Below are 18,418 nucleotides of genomic sequence, written 5' to 3'. Positions count from 1 at the left end.
TCAGTTATCGCCGTCGTGAAGGCGACGACGCTGCTGCTGCTGGCGATTGACATTTCTGTTGGGACGGCGACGGCGCTGCTGTTGTTGCTGCTGACGGCGATGTTGCTGTTGTCGCTGATTGTTGTTGCCGTTGTTGTTGTTGAGGCGTCGCCTGTTGTTGCTGTTGTTGCCGGGGCGACGACGTCTCTGCTGCTGGCGTTTAATGTTGTTGTTGTTGTTGCGGTTACGACGACGACGCACGCTGTTGTTGCCGCTGCCGTTGCGGCGACGCTGCTGCAATTTCTGTTGCTGCTGTCGCCGACGGCGTTGCTGCTGCAGCCTCTGTTGCTGCTGCTGCTGCTGCGGACGACGGCGACGTCGGCGATTGTTCTGCTGACCCCTGGGATGGTTTGGCTGCACGGACTGGTCTTGGTCCTGCTCCTGCTCCTGATCCTGACCGTCGGTTGCGGCCTGCTGCTGTTGCTCCTGTTGCAACTCCTGCGACTGCTGTTCGCCATCGGCATGGTTCTTCTCGGTGCTGACCTCGACGGGATCCTCCTTCAAGGGCTTGACCTCGCCCACGCGCACATTCTTCACCTGGTCACAGGGCACATCGCTGTAGATCACCACGTTGCCATAGTTGCACACAATCTGCTCCTGATCCGCCTGGCGACCCTCGATGGAGCCAATGGAGCCAATGGAGCCCCTTTTGTCCTCGATCTCGTAGATGTTGCCAGACTTGGTGATGAAACCGGTGACCTGCAGCGGCTTGCTGGCATTGCTTTTGGGAGCTTCCGGGAGCTGCACTTTCTTTGGCGGAGCATTCACTATCATGGGCTTCGTGGGCTTGACCTCCATTTTGGGTGGAGCACTCGTGGAGCTCGTCAGCGGCGCCACCGTTTGACCTTTGGCATCACGGAAACAAAAAAAAATGGGGAGACACATTCATATACCATCAAGTTACAAGCAAACCAGGGCAAAAAAATTTACCGCTCACCAGCGCGAGGTCGCTGGAAAGGGCCGTGGCCCAAATCAGGACCAGGATCATCCCGAATCCCTTGCCGCACATCATTATCTTAGCTCTTGTTCGCTTCTCGATCGACTGAATCGCTTTCCAAGCTGTGATCCCGGGTTATATTAACTCTCTGGCTAACGGCATTTCGACCAGAATCATTTCTCGGCCTCTTTCGCTTGGGATTTTTGCATAATTAAGTCTGCGAGTTCAAAGCGTGTCAGGCGGAGAATGGGTAGGAGCGACCCATTTTGCCAGGGCAAACACTGCCCGAAAAATCACACATAAATGCACAAATTTTTGAGAAAAAAAAACGAACTCTATTCTATGGATTTAATCGGGTTACGTCAATCACTGAATTATGCTTGTGCAGCAGTCATTAAATTGATGGAGCATTTATTCGCTGACTATGTATTCAGTAAAGACAAAGTTAAAGTATAATACTATAGTTTCTCTCAGTGATCTATTGGTAATTCCTACACTCTCCGACACTTTCCCCTCCCCACCGAGCAGAGTTCAATGGCTCAAACTAATTAGCATTCATATTTCTTCTACGATTTTCGCCGCTGTCCAAAAATTCTCGTCTCTTTGCGCTTGGTTTTCTCATATGTTGATTATGCAAATTGCTTTCTTGGTCCGCAGCCCGCATTTTCAAATTGACCTCAAGCCAAAACTGGCCAACAGCAAAAAAGATTCAACAATGCAGAAAAGCAAAAATAAAAACTACTGAAACGTGTTTACTCGAAGATCTATGCTAGTCGAATTGAATATAAACATAATTTGCTTGGCTGGAAAGTTGTGTTTTGTGTTTATATGATTTCCTCCGTACGAACTGCCCTTGTAAAAATCGCTGTAACGGCGTTGGACTTGTGGGTCTCAAAAACGAGTCTGGTTTTAGTTTGATACTGCTTAAGTTTGGCGGATGTGTTTTGGAAATAGTAACTAATCTTAATATACTTGTTTGCCAAGGTAAAAAGCTAAGCGTGGGCATAACAAATAAATTGGCTTTATCAGGAAAACGAATAAGCGTAAAAAGCATAAACATTGATGCTAACGAAAATAGACTTTCTCCTTCCGCCAAATATGAATAAAAAACTTTTCCCGTTTTGAACGATTTATTTTGACGTATGCAGTGTTAATTTACAAGCAAATAAAGCTGAAATCGATTACAAATCAAATTTGTTTGTACTTTCTACTCTTTTTGTTTTTGTTGTGCTTCTTTTGCTGCATCGATACGATAAAAAGGGAAAATCTAAACAAATTTGATTAGATTTATTCGATTTTATTCAGAAAGCTGCAGGTTTCACTTGCTCATCCCATGTTCGAATACATATTCAAAAATCTAGCTCAAAAATAAATACTTTAATATCAGCGCATATTTTTTTATGTTTTATACAACATATGGTTTTATTAGGCTAGTACAAAACATAATATATGCTTTTGGTTGATTGAAACTAGATAATACTTCTAAAGTTTCGGCCAATATCACCTTTGATAACGAAAATGATATAATAGAAGTTTTGATGGTATACAAGTGGGGTACAGACGTGTGCTTTTTAAAAGATCCATTTTATTGGCATACTTTTTGATAAATAATATAAAGTACACTAAAAACAAAGAAAACAAATGCTAAAAACATATTTATTGGCACCACACTAGTTCTTCTGTTTTTGGTTGTAGTTTTTCAGGGCTTCAGCCAGTTCGGATAACGCCGACTTCTGGGCCTTCTCCTGCTTGCGCTCCTCCTGCTTCTTCAACTGCTTGCACAGCTTCTTCAACTGCTTGCGCTCTTTCTTCGCCGACTTCTTCTCGCCACTGTCGTCCTCTTCGGACGAGGAAGATCCACCTCGCTTCTTCCGGCGGCTCAGCTCGGCACATTGCTGCAGCAGCTTGGCGGCCTCATCATCATCGGGTTTCGGAGTGGTGGTCGTAGTAGTGGTTGTAGTGGTGCTGGGAGTGGTGCTGGGGGTGGTGCTGGGGGTGGTGCTGGGGGTGGTGCTTGGGGTGGTGCTGGGGGTGGTACTTGTGGTGGTAGTACTGGCAGTTGTGGACTCTGATTTCGGCTTTTCCGTTGTCGTTGTCGTGGTCGTCGTAGTCGATGTCGTTGTGGTTGTAGACGACTCCTCCGGCTTCGGAGTCGTGGTGGTGGTTGAGGTGGTGGTGCTCGGAGTAGTGCTCTCCTGTGGCCTGGCCAGAATCGAGGAGCAGCTGGCTACCAGTAGGAGGCCGAAAAACAGTGTGGGAGCGCGCATTCTCGTCTGATTTGGTTTCCCTCGACTAGACAACTAAATGGAGATCATCGCTTGGCGTTTGTTTATATACACGGCACTTAGCGCCTTAGCGCGTCTCGAACCCAAGACTACTGCCCCACCCTCTGCCCCGCCCCCTCCCCTTGCATTAGATGGGCGTAGACGATCCGACTGGTTTTTGGGCTGGCCGATAGAAAAACGTCTATAAATTGTCATTATACATTGAAATTTTTTCAAGCAATTCTGTAGTTTTCGGGGGTTTTTTGGTAATACCCAACTGCTATCGGGTCCACAGACATTTCTAAAATTTCTTCAGCGGCTTAAACTTTTAAATTAGTGTTATTATAGATAATACGTTTCATTTTTTATTATTGTAGTAATTTATAGTTAGTTGTAAAATACTATATAATTATTTGATATTTCATTTAGTTCGTTTATTCATCCTTTTTCATTTGAACATTCGATTCGACATAACCAATTTTATAAAGGGTATACAACTAATATATACATACATATCTATGCATATGTTTATGTACCGAGAAACTGTCCAAAAGTAATGTCGATATATCAAATTTTGTCGTGTAGTTTGTGTTCGTCATTAGCGCTTTCTGAGAATTGGCTGGTTTTATAAACAAATTATTCCCACCTTATCAAGCATTTATTATACATTTGTACCAAATGGGCTTCACATACTTTCTACAACAATGCAATACCCTTACACACGCTTATCGTAATAAAGCTTTGGATATTTTGACTATGGTTATTAAACAGGTTTTGGTGTGGCCTAGGGCGTTAAATATGGTATTTCATGGTATTGATTACTTGGCTAGAAATGTGTATAGATTTATGATTTTTTGGTAGATGACTTTTTTGATGTTTTTTTTAGAGTACACTTCGATGCGGACTCGTTTTCTTGGGTTAAGCATCGAGTTTCCTTTGTTTATACGTTTGCACATGTGAGTATACCATTTTCGCCATTGCGGCTGTGGCTCATAATGCCGCTAATTGTTTATCAATTACACTTGTTAATTGTTTAATGCGACTGAAAAGTGATGCCTGGAGTTGCGGCACGGAAGGGGGAGGTGAGTAGAGTGGAGACGAGGTCAGAGGTCGGGGGCCATCATACAAATTGCAACATTTATCCGCGCACCTGATGCCCCAACGTAGCCGATTACTTGCTCATTTTTTGCTCGCCATTTTATTTTTGTATGTTTGCAATTTGTACAAGTAATTGAATAAAAAACGCACTGCGAAAAACAAGTAATTAATAAAGCAACCGGCAAAGGAGCGAAAGAAGGCGTTGATGGGCGGTGGTGGAGGGTGGTTGAGGGTGGTGGAGGGTGGTGGAGAGTGGTGGTTTGGACCTGAGTGGCCTTGGGCGGCCTTCGATGGGTGGGGTCAGCAACCACAGCGTAATCAGTGTTGCCAGCTTTTCTCAAGGGGCGCGGGGTGCGCGCTTGTAAAATAGCGGAAAAAGCCAAGTTTTTCGCACTTTGAATTCAAAAATGAGCAGGAACATGACGGGAAAAGCGCTGAATTGACAACAGTGCGCGTAATCCATATGCAGCAATTTAAATGCAACAGAGAGAATATGTTAATTGCGTGTGAAACCGATGCGCGGAGTCTCGTCGCCACCTGCTATACATTCCTTTATTTATTACTTATTATAATTATAATTTATTTTACGCTCCTTTTCTTTTTTTGTGATTTTTGATCGACTTTATTAGCTTTTTCGGCTGTTTAATATTTTTTCGGATTGCTTAAGCTCAATAAACAAACTACTGCAAATATAATAAAGGCCTTTTGTTAAAGTGCTACGCCTGATATATGCTTATTTTAATTAAAATTTTAAAATTAGAAAGATGTTTTAACATCAGGCTCACTGCACATTGATTCCCAACTGGGATTTAAGCCTATAATTTTCCCTGCTGCTGCCCCTTATTAGGGAACTTACTAGTTTGGATATTTGATCCCCTCGGATAGAAATTCCAGGAACTCGAAAGTTCCATATCCATTCAAGCACTAGACAATAACCCAGCTTAACTTTGACTGGAGAGTCAGTCGTTCCGGAAACTTGGAGTAGCTTGCCTTCTTCAACTTGTTGAGGCAGCCATTCCAGATTCCTCAGTCCCGTGTCTCAGAAACCGTGTCTTACCGCTGGCTGCCTGGCTGCCTGGATGCCTGGCCAAACTATTTGCAGATGGACACCCCCTTTGCTGGCCAGAAATTATCATCATAAGCGCCGACGTAATGAGGAAGTTGACCCAAACGAAGCCAAGTTGGCAAAGTCTCCAAGTCAAGTGCATTTGCAACTCAAAGGTGCAACCCTCGACTCGATCCTACCTACCTTTTGGCTCTATGCTAATTTCAGCCTTTTCTCTCGTCTTTTTCTCCTGTGGCATCCATGTGCATACGCACATTGCGCATACGCCCTGTGCAACTGCTCCTGTGCGCTGCGAGTCGCTGAATGCGACGAGTCCCAAAAAACCGAGACCCAGTTGGTGGGTCATGTCCCAAAATGGGTTCTAAATATATTTAGCACACCTCGACGAAGGGAAAACCGAGCGAGAAAGCCGAACGACCGTCGCAGGACAAGCGCAGGCGCCGGCAGAGGCAGCGACGTCGGCAGAGTAGGACTTAACAGCAGAGTTTACAGAGTGGGAACAGTTTTTGCCACGCGGTTCGCAAAGAAAATCAAGGTGGTGGTGGTGCATCCTTGTGTTTATTTTTATTTCGCCAATGCGTGTGGCATGTTCAACGGCCCTTGGCGTTGCCACAAAAAACGAGAATTATTCTGGAAAATAGGGAAGCACTGCATCCTCAGGTGCAGGTTTTTTTTTATTTCAACATACAAGTACCCCCCGCAAAATGCCAAATGCATTTCAATTGCTTGCAGTTCTCGTTGCACTTCATTAAACTCACTGTCGAAATTCGACAGGCAACGAAAGGGTGGTGGTGGTGGTTTTCTTTGGGTGGGTATTACCGGGTGTGCAGTGCGACCACGTGACCTTCACACAACTACATGAACGCAGGGATTGGGGTTAGAGTCATCACGTAGTTTCAACTAAGCCCCACATAAAGTACCAGAAATTCACTTCACATACCTCCGATTTTTGGGATTTTAGTGAAAAAATTTCCATTATATGGAAATTCTATGAGTACGCACATGTTATTTTTGACCGGAAAATCGAAAATACAAAGAAAAAAACGAATTTTTTTTTTCGTCAACTTTTGCATTTTTGGCAAGGGGTAACATCATAAAAATTTTGAAAAAAATGCAAATTTCAAAGATTTCAAACTGTGAACGCCAATCGATTGCGAATTGAAATACGAGCTTATCGAGGTATGACAATCCATATTTGGACCAATATTTTTAATGTTATGTCCAAAAATCGTATTATTTTTGACGAAAAATCTGGAAAATGGATTTGTCAAAAATTCGATATTAAACAAGGGCTCTATTGTCATGACTTGGCTAAAACATGTCACAAAATAAAAAGTATAACCGTTTTGTAAAGCTTTTTATTAATACTAACGATCCCTATCACTTATTGACCGACTTAGCTAAATTAATTTTTGGGTAAAATTTTCGCATTTTTGATAAGGGGTACCATCATCAAAATTTGCAAAAAATGTGAAAAAAATAGAATGTCCATTTTTGAACACAGTTCGATTGGGAACTTAATTACGAGCTCAACGAGGAATAACATTCCATATTTGGACCACTATTTCGAATGCTGTGATAAAAATTCTAATAATTAAATATGCAAAAAAACAGAAAAACGATTTTCGGCAAAATGCAATATTTACGATTGGTATTTTCTGTATAACTTGGGTAAAAATGCTCACAAAAGGGAAAAAATTGCAGTTTTTGACTCCTAATTAGCAATACTAACCATCCATATCCTTTTTTGGCCGACTTTGTGAAAATAATTTTTGGCCAAATTTTTGCATTTTTTGTAAGGGGTACCATCATTAAAATTTACAAAAAATGGCCAAAAATAATTTTTTTCAAATTTGAACACCAATGGTTGGGACATTCAATTCCGAGCTCAAAGAGGTATAACATTCCATATTTGGACCAATATTAAGGAAGATATGGTAAAAATTCTGAAATATTACCTCCTTTTTTGAGCGTTCCCAACCCAAATCAGATAACCAGATAAGATTATGTAATATCCCATACTACCCCCTCCCACCATTTCGCTTTGGCTCTCTGAGAGCATTGGCCAAGTCCATTGGTTTGTCCCGTCAACGGTAAATGACAGGAGGAAAATACGGCTCACCTGTTCGGGGCCAGAAGAATTCTCCAAGCCAAACACGCCTACTGCATTTTCCGGCCTTTTCCCCCCATTCATTTTAGTGCATACTTTGAGGCATTTGACAAAAACTCCGATGAGCTGGGACCAATTCCATGGATGCCGTTGCCTTCTTGATGAGCCGCAATCCGGGCCACTTAAGTGGCATGGAAAAGGCGATGGAAAGGCGGTGGAAAGAGAGAGAAAGGTGCAGAATTGGAGAGGCGGAGCATGGTAGGCTTAGTTTGAGAAGTAATCGAATGCTATAATTTCCATTAAACTGATTTCCCACGAGCAGCTGCAAGTCAAGCCAGCAAATGTTGCAATGTTGATGACCGCCTTTGGTTTTTCCGGGAAGGGGTGGCAGTGGGGGAAAGTGGGGTGGCAGTGGGGGCTTGGAGCCGACAGTTAATGGCCACATGCATAAAAACCTGCAGCCAACGGAAACCCAAAGAGGACACAGCTCAAAGGGAAAACCGGAGAGGTGGCTCCGGTGGCTTGGTAAATTCATGATGGGGGCGGCAAGAAAATCGAAGAGGTCGGAAAATCCATCCAGTGCTTCTCTCCCAGGACCTTTGGCCAAAAGTCACGAGTCTCAAGCTCCGAAATGAAAAGTAAATTAAATTTAACTACCAAACAATACGAATTCTATGCTGCGGGCAAATTTCAAGTAGTGAAAACCAGCTTATTTAGACAAGAAAAATAACGACATTTAATTGAATCCGCTAGCAAAATAAGTTTGTATTTTCTGATTTATACATGCCTCTACTAAGTAGAATGTTAACACTGTTATTTTAAAAATCTACGTTTTGCATCGACTTTGTGACTTTGTTGTTAAACACAAAATTTATTGCTGTTCGTTTCAAAGAGCTGCTGAAAATAAAAGCCCCATAAATAAAATACCGAAATGGCTTGTCAAATGGCCTAAAAAATACCCGACATAAAACATGCATTGAATCAATCATCAAGATGGCAAATGGTTAAAATCCGCTTAGGTTCTCAGTTTTTTGTCGCCACCGCCGGCGATCGCCACGCCCCTCCGGACCTCCGCCCACCGCTCCCCCCATTCGAGACATAAACAAAATAACCCAAAACTGCCCCACTCAAGTGTCTTGTGTTTATAAGCGGCGACAAAGGGGCCAGGTCTGAGAAGGGAGTCGGAATCTGTTCGGCCAGTCTTATCACCGCCGGTCAGTCGTCGCCCGTGGTGGACTCCAAGGGGACTCCAAGTCCAAGGACTCTTCATCCGGGCTCCGAGCTACGAGCTCTCCTCTCTCTTGTGATCCCGATTCGGTTGCTGGTCCTGTTGCCGCCGCTCACCTAAGCCGCTTTGTGCATGCATGGTAAGAGGCAAATCGGACTAAGCCACAGCTGCTGCTTTAAATTCTTTGGGCCGTCTGGCTGGCACACTGAGAGAAAGTCCCACCCGCAAAAGCGGCACCCTATGGTAAGATGCATTCAGATGAATGGGATTGCTCGTCTGCACTGGGGGAGCGGAATGGAAAGGGGAAAACCGAAACCATGGCTGGGAAAATACAACGACGACTGTCACCTGCGACTTATGCAAATCACCAAACGACCAACGACCAACGACCAAACAGCTGAAAATAATTTTCCACATTTCCGTTACAAATAAAAACCAATTCACTTTGCTAATATGGCCACACAGGCAAAGACTCATCCGGAATAGAAATGCCGCTCGCTTTTCCGAGGGCATGCGAAAGCGAGGAAAAGCGGTGGGCAAAACTAACTGCGTTCCGCATACGCAGGCCATGCAAAAGTTTATGCACGCAACGTAATCATTTTGTTGCACAGTGTATGCCCTTTCATGAGTGGGGTTGCTTGCCTTTGTATTTCAACTAAAAAGTATTCATCAAGTACTCATTTTGTCGAAATAAATGCAACATGGCAATAAAAGCACATGAAGTAGATAACGTAATTGAAGTTCAGTGAATAAACAAACAAACGAAGTGGTCCACTCATATTAACACTACTGTAGTATAATTCAGATATTATTATATATCATATATGTAGTTATTTGGAAAGAGTATTTCCAGCAACCAGTTGGGCCCCACGGTCTTGGGATATTTCCATAAGCTGCCGCTTACCAACCCGCTAGATGTTTCTTTTTCGCATTTGTTGGATGTCAGTTAGTCAGTTTGTCAGTCAGTCGGGTAGTCGAGTAGTCAAGTGGCAGGAGCAGGAGCAGGAGCAGGAGCAGGAGCAGGAGTGGGAGCAGTGCCATTTGCAAGTCCTTAAATGCCTTTGCAGCTCGTCATTGTCGTTGGCATTGTGGCTGCACTTGCTGCCCCCTCCCCCCTTCGGGACCCCCCTTCGCCGCCGCCTGTGCCGCTGCTCGTGCCGCCGGCCTTAAGCCAACCCCCTTTGGCCATGTTCCGTGTCGCTGGCATTGTCAATGCTTTCGACTTCCTTCCGCTGTGGCCAACAAATTCGAGCCGCGCATGCAGGCCGCGCAAACATAATCATCATTATTGCTGCAATCAGCATATTTGGCAGGCTTAAAGGCAGCCGCTGTCCTGCGGGAAAAACACGGAAGCATTGTGCATTTTCCCCGCACATACGAACACATATATATTGCGCCCCCGGTTTCACGCAGTGTACCCCCTTTTGCTCTGCGTTTAGTTGTGTGGTTATGCTTAATATGCGTCATTAAAATGGTTGTTGTTTTTAGCGCACCACAGCGGGTAAACTGCCACAAAAATATGTTAACAAAAAAGAGCATTCACAATTCTGAAATAGTCAAATATTCTTGCGGTTCAGTGTCTTCAAAATCTTGGCCACAATGTAGCAATCCAAAGTTACTTGGCCACGCGAATATAGATTTATTTTTGGTGTGACACGTACACCGAAAATTGTTTTCAGTGTATCAGCCTGGGGCGAGTGCAAGTGCGTGGGCTGGCCTTAGGCCCATCACCTGAACTCACCTAAAAAACTCAGCCGGCCAACACACGTGCATTATGCAAATAACGAATATATTGCCCAGTGCATGCGATAAGAATCCATTGCGCAAAAATTAATTAGTCAATTTGCATGAAATTTATGTACAAAGCGCGAACAAACGAAACCAAAACGAGCCAACAGGCGGCATTTCAAGGAGTTTGGGTGTGCATTCGGGGCTAAACATATATCTGACTCGAATCGGTTGAAGCCTTGAAAAGGCCACACTCTGCAACAGCAATTTGTGAAGAGTTTCTTCAATTTAAGACCACGTGCCAAAAAGTAGCTTTTCCAATATTGTTATGTTTATCGAAATCGTAATCGAAAGTATTTTTTTAATCACATCACAGTCACCTGTGTATGAATAGTTTTTGAAGTGTTATTTTTTACGATTCGAATTCGTATTCATATTCCCAAATTCAACTTGCTAGTCTCGGCTCATGTTTTTCTAAAAAAACCAACTCTGATTAAACAGAAATCGTATTCGAAGGTATTTTTTTGGTCACATCACAGTCACCTGTTTCTGAATAGTTTTTGAAGTGTGTTGTTTTTGTTTTTAACCTAAAGCAGTCTCGGTGTCATCTCATGTCTATCGTAATCGTAAGTAATCGGAAGTAATTTGCTTAGTCACATCACAGTCGCCAGTGCCTGAATAATTCTCCTACTTTTCACTTTCACTTTCTACAATGAGACTATACCGAACATTTGATTCCGTAAGTGAATGGTTGTGTGTGAGTGTTATACATGAATTAATTGCATTCCGGCAGGATTTCCCATCGAGGACCCTTGGCCGCCAGGACGTGCACATGGGCCACTGGGACGTGCACTGCGACGGCTGCGGCAGCAGCAGACTGGTCCACTATCGCTACAAGTGCCTGCGCTGCCTGGACTACGACCTCTGCTCCACCTGCAAGGAGAATGGGGTCTCCAACGGGCAGCACGATCGCGCCCATCCACTGCAGTGCCTGATGGATCGTGCCGCCCTTGAGCTGCACTTCGCCGGGGAGCCGATTCCGACCATGTGCGCCGAAAGCTTCACGTGCCCCGTGTGCGGCAAAATGGGCCTCTCCCTCGAGGACCTGAAGGAGCACTGCAAGGAGAAGCATCGCCTGACGCGCACAGTCGTCATTTGCCCGGTTTGCGCGGCGGTGCCATCGTCGCATCCGATTCGCATCGCTCACATTGCCAGTCACTTGATCTTCTTGCATTCGTCCAGCGCTCAGCGGGATCCGGAGCCCGCTTCCAGCTCAGTGGCGCAGGCTGACAGCTTCCGTTGGCCCCAGGACTCTGCCGTGGGCTCGGGATCGGGCTCGGGCACTGGAGATGGAGATGGAGATGGCACTGGCATTGGCACAGTTACCCAACACACTTATCCCACCTCGCAGACTCCGCAGGTGCGCTTCCTGCTGCCCAGAAACACCGCCCCCTTGGCCGACTCCGAGGATCTCAGCGATAATGAGAGCGTGGAGCTATGAGTACTTCGAATCAGAACCACGAAGAAGCACTCGACTACAACATTTTGACAAACGACTAAACAACATTATCGCCAAGGCAAACGAAAACAAGCACTTGCATCGTTACGAAATTCGCATACGAAATTATAGAGTTCGTTTTTTCATTTTCATAATGAATGACGAATCTTGAGAATAACTACACATTCCGTTTGAACACACACACACACACACACACACACAAACATGTATTGTCGTGCTTCTGCTTAAATATATTACTGCGTTCGATTCAAGATTCAGTTCCTAGTAGCTGCCTAGTAGCAGCCCCCAATTAATTAGAAAGGCTCCCTGGGACTCGAATAGCCCCCATTCCCCTCCCAGACGCCAGTGCTGAGGTATTACTCCTTGGGCTCCTCGGGTCGGGAGCTCGAAGTGCTTCTGTTGCTTTTGCTTTTGCTGTTGCTGTTGCTGTAATCCGCTTAGAGGTGGAAACCTTTTGTCATTATAAAAGGATTTCAGGCCTGACAGAATTTCCATTTGTTGCGATTCGCCGCCGTACAGCCTGCAAGCTCAGTTAACTTTTGCCTTCCCTCACAGAAATTAAGATTCAAAAACCGATATTTTGCCTCTCCAATTATAAAGGTAAGCACAGACAAAGCGTTTCCAGATAAATTGCCAATCGAACTAGATAAAATGAGCCAAGTGTAAATAGTGGAAAGGCGCAGATAGGCCACGTCTCCAGGTCCCATCTGCACTGTGACAAATTTCCGTCCGTAACAAATTTCCGCCTGCATGTTGATTCTGCATATAGAATGAAAGAAACTGCGTTTAAAGCACATCTTTGCTTTTGTCAAATGACGTTTTCTCGGTGTACTGTGGAGTGCACGGCAGCGTCCAGCCGAAAACAAAACCGAGTAACCAGAACACCAGCTTTTGGCTCCTTCCTCCTTTGATCCTGGCGTCCTGGCGTCCTGCGCTGCATGCGTGGCTGATGGTTGACAATAGATAGACATGGACATCGACACAGCCGGCATGTCGTGCGTCCTGCGTCCTCCGTCCTCCGTCCTGTCTCCTGTATCCCCGCCATTTCCCCCGGATATTCCACACCCCCCCCTGCGGAGTGGTCGTTATGGCTAATGAGTATTTTGAGGCAGAATCGAGGGAATCGTGTTCACTGCAAGCTATCGGCCGGTGGGAAAGGGTTAAGGCCACCAGTCGTAAGTGGAAGCGGAACTCTCAAGCGACCCGCCGCGTGCGTGAATCACGAGTGGGGGGCTGGAAGTTACAACTCCTAGCTTTGCTTATTAACACTAGTTAACTTGAGCTTATCAAATGTATTATCACATCCATTACTACTTGGTACTGATGAAGATGATGCCTTAAGATTATTTATTTTCATTTGCCTGACAATTAAGATCACTTCACAGTAGTATGTATTTCATGGTTCCATTTGCGTGTCTTTAGCTGCACTTTGGCTGAGTCCTCGGGGCTTTCGCCTATGGCTTGCCTCACGCTGCCATCTCAAGTGGCAGGCTTAGCCCGCCTAAACCCCCTTAAAGCTAGCCGTACCCCCTTTGTGGGGCAATTCGGGCGACGCCCCTGCTGCCTTTCCACACAGCACGCATACAAATGACAATAAAAGCGAACGACTTTGGTTTTTGGATTTGGCGACTCGCCTGAGCCTCTCTCACTGCGTTTTTTCTGTGTGTGCTGGGCAGGGGCTTTGGGGCCTCCTAATCAACCCCTTCCACAGCAATCCCCTATCGACTCTGCCCCTTGAAGAGCTGCCACAGTTTTGCGACTGAAAGTTGAACCGCAATCGACATCGCTGGCCGCCACACGCTTGCACAATTTTTAATCATTGCTTCGGCATTCAGAGCTGGTCCTTCTAGCCCTCCTTCCTCCCTTCCCCGTCTCTTCCCCCCTTTTTGCCCGTCCATGGCTAACCCCTTTATCGCCGTCTCTCTTCGATCCAGAGGCATTGTTGTGAGAAGGACGAGAGCACATAAACATGCATGGCAGCAGGCGGAGAACATGCACTGAACAAAACATCTAACTGGCATTTGTGTCTTGAAAGCTGCAAGTATAATTTCAAATCTTATTTCATAAATCCCTATTTAAAATCAATTTCGAAACTATTGCGATAAACAGCATATACATAGGAAAGCTTTATCCTTTGAGTGATAGTTAAATTGGTTTCGGTGTAACAAGGAGCAGGAACAGGGTTTGGGCCCTGGATCCTGAAACGTGGGTTCCCAAGGAACGGGAATGGGATCTGCGACCCCGGATAGCCCAGATACTGGGCTTATTGTCCGGGCCTGGGCTTTGGGTCCTTTATCTTGTTTCTAACTCATTGGATCGCAAAAACGGTCTCGTGTTCACCTTAATTGGGGTAAACATAAGTTCTGATTGCCCCGGCAGGGTTGCAGCACCAACACAAAAAAAGGAGTTCCCAGCGACATTTTTCTTTCCCTTCCACCACCATTCTTGGGTTATCCTCGAAAGGAATTTGCCCGTTGTCTGGCCGGGAAAGTCGAGTCAAGTCAAAAGCCAAAGTCAAAGACGAACGTCGAACGTTGAACGTCGAACATATCCAATTAGAAGGCCGCAAAGGGCGGTCGGCGAATAGAGAGAGGTTCGGAGCGAGGGTGGCAACCCTACCGGCCATTGTTGAAAGCAGATCACAGCGCCCAGATAGAAATTGTTGAACGTGTAATTTTTATTTATTGCATACAATTCTGTTAGAACAAATGATAACAATATTGGGACGGGTGTTTTCCCATGGACCGTACACCCGAGCTCACAATAATAGGAAGAGTTTATGTTTCTGTATTCTATTAAATGTCATTATTAATATAAATTTATTTGATACAATTGCAATTTTATTGTGAGCAATGAAGCAATCAAAGCCTTAGATGATACATTTTTTAGCAAATTATATAAGTAAATATATCGAAAAAGGTTTTTAAAGCGGTTATCCCGCTTCTACTATAAACGGACTTTTTGTTTGCCTCTTGAAAAGCAAGCAATAAATGCTATTGTTTTGCACACAGCTGTGAGTATTTAAAATAAATGTTCAACTTTGGCCGCACACAAAAAGGTTGCCGCCATGCAAAAAATGTTGGGCAACTTTTGAATTGAAAAAGCGTTTAGACATTGTTCGCCTTTCTGTGTGTGGGCAACTAAATGATGGGGAAACTATAAAAATTTCCATAACAATAATAAAAGCAACGAAAAAGGCTCCGCGGCGTTTCGGGACCCGAAAAGACATTTATTCATTTCAGTTTTGAAAATTAGCATAAAAGTAAAGGCTCACATAAGGGATGATGTCTGTGTTCGGGATGAAGTTGGGGGCGAGGGCGTTCTAAACTTCTTGCTTCTCCGCTGGGTGGCATCCTTCTGTGAGGAGGATGCAGGGTACAGGATACAGGATACAGGATACGGGGTACAGGATACAGAATACGGGAGAGCGATGAGCTACAATCACGGCATGCGAGCGTTTGATAAGCGTGAAAAACGTGATAATTTTAATAAAACCAAATGAGCCGCAAAATCATACAACCAAATATAAAAATGAACAGGCAAGAACAACAATAAAGAGCCGGCAAAATCGGGCTCAACATCGCAGATTTTGGCAAGGTGGGTAATGAAGCGCCCAAATGTATGCCACAGTTTCTGTTTGCTAATGCGGAAACTTTGTCATTGCGAACAATCTGCTCGGGAAGAAGTTCTCTGCAGGCGGGGAGATTGTGTGATTTAATTTTTATTGCAGAACTAAGATGCAAAAAAAGAGAAGATGGCTTTAAAATATAAATTACCAAGGAGACAAATCCTGCTCTCAATTAAATTAGTTTTTAAAAAAGTTGGAATAGATTCTCAAAGCCAGAAAACACAAAATAAGTTTGTCTCGACTGGTTTGTAATTCAATGATGAACAATTTGGAGCAGCTACGAGTTGGATAAATTATAAATTGTACCTCTTTGATGGCCACTTCAAACGGATTTGATCCAACTATTGCTAATCTTGTTGGCCAACCAATTTGACCCGAAAGTATGCAATGAAATCTGTTATTCGCCAAATGAGGGAATTTGAGTCCTAAACTATTGCTTAACAAACAAACATGCCAGGCCTGCCCGCAAAAAGCGGACCAAAGCTGACCAAAAGGCCCAAGCTAAAACCCCTTGTGTATCTGTCATACCTTTGAGAAATGTTGCTTTTTGGCAGCTTGGGGGCTTAGAAGCAATAACTAAACAAAGGCGAAATGACCAACACATTTTGCGCCCCAATAAAACTGTCAACATTATAAAGCGCCACTTAAGAAATGAACAAAAGACGGGCCCAAAAGGTGGGCGCGTCAGTGGGGAAAAAACAATAATCATAAAATTAAAGCCAAGCCAAAAAGGCAGGCGAAAATTAAATAAATAACAAACAAAAAAAACGAAAAAAAAATGGTAAAGCCAAAGCAGAAAAAAAACAGAAAAGCTACAAAAAGTTATCAGGTGAAGGGGTTGGCTTACATGTTTAGCATGAGGCACACACACGCCAGCACACTGGAAAAAAAACGCACCCACCAACAAACAGAAGCGTTGACATCGTTGCTGAAAACTGCCACTAAATGTCAGCAAATGAGGGCCAGCACACACATGAGCCACACCTCCGAGCCAACTAAATATTGTAATAAAACGCAGAAAAAACACACACAGGATGGTGCACTGAATGCGAAGTGATGGAGGTTCGGGATGCCCTGTACTTCGTTGATTTCATTTCGATTTATTAACCAAAAATTACTTTTAATAATAACGAAGGGTATAAAGTTCTATTAGAATGGTTACAAATGATTAAATATTTCGTGTGCTAAAGCGTTCTTTCTTCAGTTTGAATACCCTGTATGCATAGCGGCTATAATGAGGAGAGAAAGCACACAGAAGTGAAAAAACTTTTTTCACCCCATTCACCTCCATTGTTTTTTGCTTTATTTTCTTTTTTAATGAATTGACCGTAAAATGAACTTGTTGATGAGCCTTATGAGCTGACCAAAGTGCCACGCCCCCGTCCACGACGCCTTCTTGGCGTGGTCATTTGCAATAAAAAAGGATTATGAGCTGAAGGACAGTCCCGAAAAAAAACAAACAAGCACACACACTAGTACCCATAACAGCGTGTAGGAGAAATACAAGCACAGAGCATATAAATATTTATAAGTGTGTGCGTGGTGGGGGGGTCAAGTGTCAGTGCCATTTAGCAACTCGCCACACACACTCGCTGTGGAAAAAAAAGGTGCGTCGCTCCCATTAGCCCCGTCCTTTGGCCTTGAACCCAAAAGAAGAGAACCCGAAAACCGAAAACCCTGAGAGGCGGCAGTCACACAGAGACATAAATATGGCCAACAAATCAACGAACAACAAGGACGAAATACCAAACGGTAATCGAATGTAAATATATTGTAAAGGTCTTTTGTTATTCAAATTATATATGGGGAGTATATTTGATCACGTATGTATGAATGATATATAAACATAACTAAGTATTTTTTAAATCCATCGCCTTGGGATCTTCAAAAGTTTCCTTCTGACTGAGCAACGCAAAGCAACTCAACGGAAACTCCGATTGTAAAGAATACAGTTTATTAAGGGGCATTTGGCCCCGTAAAAAGTGCCCATTTCGCCAAGTTTCGGCAATTTAAGCAATTCAAGCAATTCAAGCCCCTGACTAACTGACTAACTGACTGTGCGTGCTTAAACATTTTGCGGGGCCTTTTGTCGAACTTACCGACTGCAATCCCGACTCGTACATCACCGCAACGTTGTAAACTGCTGTTGAGTATTTTTCTATTATTGAGGAACGCGGCTCGGGGCTCGCTCGATCAGCAGGATTTTGTGTTTAATTTCATGAAAGTGCCTGCCAACGTCAGCGGCATTTTCCTCGTTTTTCCTGCCGGATGTTTAGTGCAAACTTTAGTTTTTCCACACTTTCCCCACCCAAGCCCCCTGCCCCCTGCCCCCTGCCCCCATGGACCTTTGTCGTTCGGGCTTCAACTTCAACTTTTTGCCGGCTTCTGCTGTCGTGTTTCCTTCTGTTTTCCCCTTATATTTTCCTTTTTCCTGCGCCTGTGAAAATTTGTTACGCCTAATGGCCAGACAAAGGGAATGGGTGCCACTATTTAAATACGATGAGTTGTATGCTTTTTCACCAATTTTCGTTGGCTGCCCAACTTGAGCAAGAGTGGCTCCAAAATGCAAATCAATTTAAAATTAAGTGAATGGCTGCAGATTGTGGTAAAAGAATTGCTCCTTTATATTTATAATACCGATTTAAGCTAAAAAAAGACGCCAGTGCTTTAATGTTACTAATTTCAGTTCAGGCATTTGGCAAGAGCTTAAAAACCTGAAAAGGGCATCACACTTTTAATTGGAGTCTATAAAGGCATTCCACATTCCTGCGTTTCCCTCGACTCGATGTTCAATCTAGCCA

The 18,418-nt window shown here is 44.1% G+C and overlaps 3 protein-coding genes across 6 annotated transcripts; 1 reads left to right on the top strand and 2 right to left on the bottom strand.

Moving 5' to 3' along the window:
* On the bottom strand, positions 1-1,051 carry LOC122624829 (protein kinase 4). The gene is made up of 2 exons (XM_043804547.1): positions 970-1,051; positions 1-884 (listed from the first exon to the last, which is right to left on the bottom strand). The coding sequence occupies exons 1-2, from the start codon at positions 1,049-1,051 to the stop codon at positions 1-3; spliced, it is 966 nt and encodes a 321-aa protein (XP_043660482.1).
* A 1,595-nt stretch (positions 1,052-2,646) lies between these two features.
* Positions 2,647-3,244, bottom strand: LOC122624764 (integumentary mucin C.1). The gene has a single exon (XM_043804457.1). It carries the CDS (start codon positions 3,241-3,243, stop codon positions 2,647-2,649), a length of 597 nt encoding a protein of 198 aa, XP_043660392.1. The 5' UTR covers position 3,244.
* A 5,619-nt stretch (positions 3,245-8,863) lies between these two features.
* Positions 8,864-12,242, top strand: LOC122624409 (E3 ubiquitin-protein ligase KCMF1). Of its 4 annotated transcripts, XM_043803934.1 has the most exons (3): positions 10,919-11,096; positions 11,188-11,209; positions 11,264-12,242. In XM_043803934.1, exon 3 carries the CDS (start codon positions 11,303-11,305, stop codon positions 11,969-11,971), a length of 669 nt encoding a protein of 222 aa, XP_043659869.1. In that variant the 5' UTR covers positions 10,919-11,096; positions 11,188-11,209; positions 11,264-11,302; the 3' UTR covers positions 11,972-12,242. The 4 variants fall into 4 exon arrangements, with proteins under 4 accessions (XP_043659868.1, XP_043659867.1, XP_043659869.1 ...); XM_043803933.1 differs by lacking the exons at positions 10,919-11,096; positions 11,188-11,209 and adding an exon at positions 8,864-8,881; XM_043803932.1 differs by lacking the exon at positions 11,188-11,209 and having other exon boundaries at positions 10,916-11,096.
* The last annotated feature ends 6,176 nt before the right edge of the window (positions 12,243-18,418 follow it).

The sequence above is a fragment of the Drosophila teissieri genome, chromosome X, assembly GCF_016746235.2.
Source record: "Drosophila teissieri strain GT53w chromosome X, Prin_Dtei_1.1, whole genome shotgun sequence".
Lineage (NCBI taxonomy): Eukaryota > Metazoa > Arthropoda > Insecta > Diptera > Drosophilidae > Drosophila > Drosophila teissieri.
The sequence above is the reverse complement of the archived record's forward strand: the minus strand, read 5'-3'. Positions and strand labels throughout refer to the sequence as shown.